Source organism: Amborella trichopoda, chloroplast (assembly GCF_054954075.1).
Source record: "Amborella trichopoda chloroplast, complete genome".
NCBI classification, from domain to species: domain Eukaryota; kingdom Viridiplantae; phylum Streptophyta; class Magnoliopsida; order Amborellales; family Amborellaceae; genus Amborella; species Amborella trichopoda.
The window spans coordinates 155,001-162,686 of NC_005086.1; the positions used below are offsets into that span (position 1 = coordinate 155,001).

Here is a 7,686-nt window from a genome sequence, read left to right on the forward strand (position 1 = left end):
GGAACCCATGGTTATGGACCCGAATCCGTTAGTATGGAACATCTTCTTTTCCAAGTGGAATCCCCTAGTATATGAAAGAATGAAAAAGTGCTTTCGTTGTTGTGGAATAAGAAGCCTTCGTATCTTAATGCATGTATTTGATTTATTCGGAGCTATTAGAGCGGGATCCACTTTTTGGGGAATATGAGTCGAAGCAATAACAAGAATATTTCTAGTGGAACATCTTTCACAATCTCTGGAGAGATGGTTCACTAATAGACCGAGGGATAAGTAATTCGACTCATTCACATACAGATCATGAATGTTTGGAATCCATATTATGCAAGGAGACATTGCTTTTGCTAATTCTAATTGAGGGGTGATATCAAACCGGTCCATTTTCGGCGTCATATACATAGTTAGCACATTCGTCATAGTTAGCAGCTCCGCATCAAGGTCATCATCAATATCGATATCATCACTATCACCAATATCGACATCGTCACTATCATCAATACTATTACTATCATCAAGATCGATATCGTCACTATCATCAATATCATCAATAAGATAACCTTTAGGCTTGTCATCCAGGAACTTGTTCGGAGATACCGTAATGGAAGGAAGGTAGGAGTTTGTCGCTAGGTATTTGACCAAATAGGATCGTCCAGTTCCTATAGAACCTATCACTAAAATACCCCTAGAAGGGGATAGGTCTAAGCGGAGCGAAAAGGGTTTTCCATGAGATGGGAAATGAGAACTATTAGCCCCACACGAGGTTTGTGAATAAGTGATTGTCTGATAATGAGCAAGGAATATTCGTCTTTCTGCTAAACAGGATCTATTGAACTCAGAATTCATTAGATACTTTTTATGAATGTCAACTAAGTATCGTAAGTAAATTGATCCCGGTTGTTCAATCATTTGATAACCAGAGTCATTCTTTGAGAAAGGATCACTATGAGTCAGACTCCATAGAATTTGATCAATCCTTTTTTCTGTCGTTAAGGCGGAGAACTGAACCAAGAATTCTCTTTCTTCATCATCAATCAAATCACTGTTCGCGACCCAGGATTCTATTTTCCCATCAATCCAATCGCTGTTCACGTTTTTTCTTTTTCTTATCAATGAATAGATCTCTTTACTCGTACGACTTAAACGTCTCGTATTTATCGAAAAAGTGATTGGATTGACGGGATTTGGTATGATACTTATGAGATCGATGATATCGATGAGATTGATATTCAAATCTTTCTTCTTAGAACGTATTGATTTGACCCCATAAGCGGGACCGCCACCCAATAGCATGTTGCCGCCAGAATCAGAACCCCGTATTTCTTCCGGAGAATCTCCTAATTGTTCCAGAGCAACTAGAAAGAGATTCTTTAACCAGAAAGAATTCAGTTCAGGTGGAGGATAACTATCCAGAAGTTTTCGCAACTCCATCATGTATGATGGAATCATCAAAGATTTGATCTTTTCTAACTCTGTATGTAACTCACTAGAGACTCGGGAAACAAAGAGAAGATGTGTACGAACGAGATATCCAGCAACAAGAAGAAGGAAAAGGCTTGAATAGAAGAACTCTCGAGGATTTGGTGATCTCAGATGTGTCCATATCAATGGAACGGGTGACTCATTATTTCGATGAATCATTTCTTCGGACAGAAGAAGATTCTGTAAACATTTACTCGAAATCTCACTTATCAGATTCCATTGTGGAAGAATCGCCCGCAATTTTTTCTGAGGAATTGACCATGCCGATCCATGCATAATATCATGAAAAATGGATACAAATTTGTGACTGCTACTTAGTATCGGCAATGGGTCTGAAAAAGTATCTAAAAGGATGAAATTTATATATTTGCACCCTGTCGAAGTAAGGAACCATGGCATATATGTTTGGAACAGATTCCATTTTGAGATATTTGAAAAAGCACTATCTCGTTGAAAGGTTCTATACATCTGCCGTTTCTCAACGCATTTATTTAGACAAAGATTCCGTTTTTTCCTCTTTCCGGATGGTAAATATTTCTCAGAACATGGAGTGTGAATCAAACCCATGTTTGAATTGAAACTGAGATACTGATGCAAGTTCTTCCCTTCTGAATCAGATAGATTCAGATCTGAAAGAGGCTGACAATAAGTTCCTTCAAAATTGACTCTTTGTTCCTCTGTCAGAGGTGTTCCAGAAATGTCTGCGATCGAGTAAATAGCTCTACGAACGAATGGATCGGATCGAGTTGGAAAATGGAAAGATTTGTACAAGTTATACGTTTCGTCACCACTTTGTGGAAAATCGTTAGGTATGAATATGTCAGATACCTGTGACTCAATTGGCGAAGGTGAAATAGTATCTCTCTCCAAAAAAACATGTTTTTTTTTACCGACGCACAAAGAAAATATCTTGTTGCGAATGAACGAGATATTGAGGAATTGTCCATATGTAAGATCATAATTATTGATACGGGTCTTTTCCGCATAAAAAGGGAATCTTTTGTTACAATAGAACCAGAAGTGATGTGGATTATTCAAGAATCGAAGTTGATTTGCTTTATAAAAAGAAGATATCAATGAACTCCTATGAAAGGGTTTCACGGGATTCAGCCAATTGTCTCGATCGTGGGATATCATTGAGAAATAGGAATCCGTGTTCTCAAAGGATTTCCCGCGATTATTCCTAGTATGGAATGAGTCAATCATCCACTTTGGTATCTTATTGAACCAAAATCGTGCTATTGTTCCTCCATTGATCAATAATTTCGATCTTTGGGAAGTATCATGATCATCTAATAAGAAAGGTTTCAATTTGTTCAAATGAACGATTTGAACACCTATTGATTCTAACAACTGATTGCAGAGTTGATCATTCGGACCTTTCAATTCATAGATGTGGATCTCGGACCTATGAATGGGGATATTCCCGATACTCACAAAGAAAAAAGGAAGTGACTTAGACAAAAAGAGAAGTGACTTGGACAAAAAGAAACGAAGTGACTTAGACAAATCTTGTTTGTCGATAACCTCGGACCAATCAATCGAATGTTGATTAATACGTAATCGATCGAACACTACTTGAAAACGGTTCTTCTGTTCAGAAACGAAATGTTCCAAATGTTCTTGGAAATTCTTGCTCCCATTGGACCATTTGTATCTATATGCATTAGGATCCCGATTCATGGATCTCTCGGTTCGAGAAATAAGAGGATCGAACCATTTCTTCTGACTCTTTTTCAAATTCGATAAATGTTGGTTGATCGTATATTTCATTATAGTTATATGATTCAGAGTATCATTTCCTATTTGATCCCTTTGAATTCCATATTCGAAGTTGCGATCGGATCTATTCATTAAAAAGAATCTCTTCGATACATTTCTTATGTACCCATAGGTGCTATATTGGATTTGAATCAGATTTCGGATCAATCTATATTGATTGACTGCCTCCATTATGTTGTTGCTAGCAAATACCACTATTTTTGGATCTTCCAAACCATTCCTGCAGGAGATCCGGACCGATTTTGTTCTGATCCTTCGATAAAAAGATTCATTCTCTTCATAAAAAATATGAGGTAGAACCAATAAAGATTTCTTTTTCGATTCATCCCTGGAGTTGAATACCTCATTCAATAATTTTTTTTGATCCAATCCGTAGGAATCAATAGAAAAGGCAAATCCCTTATGATACATCAGATCGGGCTCGGTTATTGATAGAGTGAATAGATCTGCCCTTTCTTGAAATCTCTCTTCTGATTCAAAATCGTGGTGTAACGTGTATCCACCTTTGTTCCGGCCATGGAATAGGTGGAATAAATCACAAAATGGATTTTTGTTCAAGAATGAAATCTTATTGGAACTGTCCATATCCGGTTCATCCTTCGGAACCATATCACATCCCGGATCTGATGAAATAGGATGAATTGAGACGGTATTTTGTAAATACGTAATTATCTTGAATATATCAACCATTTCTTTATTTTCCGATCGCCTGGAAGGGACAAAAGAAACATCTTGTTGTTTCTTCAACAATTTCTGATCTCTAGTGGACCTCTCAGTAGCATTCGACCCCAGATGAAGTTCTGACCATCTGTCAGAGAAAAAAGAACGAATTGATCTTGTAGGATTCCCAATAAATTCTTCGATTTCTTCCGGAAACAGATGATTATTCATCTGCTTCTCACGTTCCGTGAATAGCCGGGACATTGAGAAATATCCAGAAAGGCATTTCGGGAATCGATCTGATTCTATCTCTGTTCGTTCCGTTTGAAGAAAGGAAGGATCCCAAAGAATCGATCTTTCTTTTAGTTGCTCAATTTCTGTTTGATGTATCAATGTGTGATATTCCGAATCCTCATTACTAATGGAATTGAAATGATCTCTGGATTGATCAGAAGATCCTTTCAATTGGCTAGAATCCGTTACTTTAACGAAAATAGATCTTGTGGAATCGTATTGAATATTTGACGATACATTCCGTACCTTGCTAAAAAACCTATCCTTGTTTACCAACCACATACTGCCTAACCAAATCAAATTCTCTCTCGATACGTTCCTCAAAAAATCCGATTCGTGCTGATTCTTCCCCCAACTAACGAAGAGATCCTGGTGGAATTGCCACATATGAAATTGAGCGCAATTTTGCAAAGAAATACCCCACTTGTTTTTGTTTCCCGAGAAGAGACGGGGAACATGCTCAATATCATTTGATTGAATAGTTGCCTCAGCTCCTTGTTGTTTGAAGAAACCCTCCACTTCAATTGGTCTTTTTTCACGAAAAGCAGACATGAGATAACAAATCAAGTGTTTCACTAAGATTTCGAATAGCTGTCCCGAATTCAAGTTGATTATGTTTTGCTTCTTCCCCGGAGAAAGACGATCAAACAATTCCAAATCATGGTCCTTGCGGATCGGATCATCCGTATCCGTATAGGATACAAAAAGAAACTCCAGATATTTGATATCTTTCTCTTTGAATGAGATCTCAATTCCAGCTACTGTTTCATTAGATATCTTACAACTAGAATCCCTCTTTTTTCCGATCCGGTTCCTCCACCACCGCGAACCCCAGTTAGATTCAGGCATGATACACTTTTTAGTTATTGGGAGAAGCCAAGTACTCTCTTTCGGATCCATGAAACAACTCTCAGAGATCTTTTTCCCTTTTGGAAGATACAGGAGCGAAACAATCAACCTATTGATATTGGAAGACAAAAAAGATTCTTCCAATGTATCATTTCTGGGCCCAATGGAATTCATAGGTATAGGAAGAAGCCTCATCAAATAGAGATTTTTTCTTTCGACCATATTTCGATTGTTAATACGATATATAAGGACCGCTACTACAAGCAGTACTACACCTTTGATCGTGAAATATCGATTGCTTGTTGAACTCTGCGAATCGCATGAAAGTAGGATACTCCAAATTCGGGGGTCAAAGAGTTTCATAAAACGTTCTTGGTGGAAAAAAATGTGAGTGAAAGATCCCACTAAATTCAATTTTGTCCATGAATCTAAGAAATAGTGAGAATTCTTGATCTCTCTCAATATCTCTCTCAATTCGAAGATCCAGGATTTGAGTTGATGTCCTTTCATTGATTCCTCCTAAAGATTTCATTTCAATTGGAATTTGCTTATTCGTGATGATACTTATCTTATGATGATCCTTGTGAAATTAAGCATCCATGGCTGAATGGTTAAAGCGCCCAACTCATAATTGGCAAATTCGTAGGTTCAATTCCTGCTGGATGCACGCCAATTGGAATGTTTAATAAGTCTATTGGAATTGGCTCTGTATCAATGGAATCTCATCATCCATACATAACGAATTGGTATGGTATATTCATACCATAACATATGAACAGTAAGAACTAGAATTCTTATCGATACTGGAACTCATAGGGAAGAAAATGGATTTATGGATGGAATCAAATATGCAGTATTTACAGAAAAAAGTATTCGGTTATTGGGGAACAATCAATATACTTCTAATGTCGAATCAGGATCAACTAGGGCAGAAATAAAGCATTGGATCGAACTCTTCTTTGGTGTCAAGGTAATAGCTATGAATAGTCATCGACTCCCGGTCCCGGGAAAGGGTAGAAGAATGGGACCTCTTATGGGACATAGAATGCATTACAGACGTATGATCATTACGCTTCAACCGGGTTATTCTATTCCACCTCTTATAGAGAAAAGGACTTAAATCAAAATACTTAATAACACGGCGATACATTTATACAAAACTTCTACCCCGAGCACACGCAATGGAGCCGTAGACAGTCAAGTGAAATCCAATCCACGAAAGAATTTGATCTATGGACAGCATCGTTGTGGTAAAGGTCGTAATGCCAGAGGAATCATTACCGCAGGGCATAGAGGGGGGGGTCATAAGCGTCTATACCGTAAAATCGATTTTCGACGGAATGAAAAAGACATATCTGGTAGAATCGTAACCATAGAATACGACCCTAATCGAAATGCATACATTTGTCTCATACACTATGGGGATGGTGAGAAGAGATATATTTTACATCCCAGAGGGGCTATAATTGGAGATACCATTGTTTCTGGTACAGAAGTTCCTATATCAATGGGAAATGCCCTACCTTTGAGTGCGGTTTGAACCATTGATTTACGTAATTGGAAGTAACCAATTAGGTTTACGACGAAACCTAGAAATCGATCACTGATCCAATTTGAGCGGGATAGACCTCAACAGAAAACTGAAGAGTAACGGCAGCAGGTGATTGAGTTCAGTGGTTCCTCATATAAAATGATTGACTCTAGAGATATGGTAATATGGAGAAGACTAAATTGTTTGAAGCACGGACAGAACCGGAAGCGCCCCTTGTTTCAAAGAGAGGGGGACGGGTTATTCACATTTCATTTGATGGTCAGAGGCAAATTGAAAGCTAAGCAATGGTAATTCTAAAGATCCCCCGGGGGAAGAGATGTCTCCTACGTTACCCGTAATATGTGGAAGTGTCGACGTAATTTCATAGAGTCATTCGGTCTGAGTGCTACATGAAGAACATAAGCCAGATGACGGAATGGGGAGACCTAGGATGTATAAAATCGTAGGATGAGTGATTCGACAGATTTGGATTCCTATATATCTACTCGTGTGGTACTTCATCATACGATTCATATAAGATCCACCTGTCTAGATATCATCATATACATCCAGAAAGCCGTATGCTTTGGAAGAAGCTTGTACAGTTTGGGAAGGGGTTTTTATTGATCAAAAAGAAGAATCTACTTCAACCGATATGCCCTTAGGCACGGCCATACATAATATAGAAATAACACTTGGAAAGGGTGGACAATTAGCTAGAGCAGCAGGTGCTGTAGCGAAACTGATTGCAAAAGAGGGTAAATCGGCCACATTAAGATTACCATCTGGGGAGGTTCGTTTGATATCCAAAAACTGCTCAGCAACAGTCGGACAAGTGGGTAATGTTGGGGTGAACCAGAAAATTTTGGGTAGAGCCGGATCTAAATGTTGGCTAGGTAAGCGTCCTGTAGTAAGAGGAGTAGTTATGAACCCTGTAGACCATCCCCATGGGGGTGGTGAAGGGAGGGCCCCAATTGGTAGAAAAAAACCCACAACCCCTTGGGGTTATCCCGCGCTTGGAAGAAGAAGTAGGAAAAAGAAGAAATATAGTGATAGTTTCATTCTTCGTCGTCGTAAGTAAATAGAACAAGTCG

General features: G+C 38.5%; 3 protein-coding genes and 1 non-coding gene; 3 read left to right on the top strand and 1 right to left on the bottom strand. All coding sequences in view use genetic code 11, as the record gives it.

Annotated features, from left to right (window-relative positions):
- The window catches only part of ycf2, a 6,915-nt gene extending 1,344 nt beyond the window's left edge, over window positions 1–5,571 (bottom strand). The window contains exon 1 of the mRNA in view: window positions 1–5,571. This exon is cut by the window's left edge and continues 1,344 nt beyond it. Coding sequence (NP_904161.1) covers window positions 1–5,571 — 5,571 coding nt within the window.
- Window positions 5,572–5,654: 83 nt separating this feature from the next.
- Window positions 5,655–5,728, top strand: tRNA-Ile (CAU). The gene has a single exon. It is a non-coding gene; the product is annotated as a tRNA-Ile (tRNA).
- Window positions 5,729–5,893: 165 nt separating this feature from the next.
- Window positions 5,894–6,181, top strand: rpl23 (ribosomal protein L23). The gene has a single exon. The coding sequence runs from the start codon at window positions 5,894–5,896 to the stop codon at window positions 6,179–6,181; it is 288 nt and encodes a 95-aa protein (NP_904162.1).
- An 18-nt stretch (window positions 6,182–6,199) lies between these two features.
- rpl2 (ribosomal protein L2) lies at window positions 6,200–7,673 on the top strand. One transcript is given in 2 exon segments: window positions 6,200–6,590; window positions 7,243–7,673. Coding segments are annotated over 2 exon segments (822 nt in total).
- The last annotated feature ends 13 nt before the right edge of the window (window positions 7,674–7,686 follow it).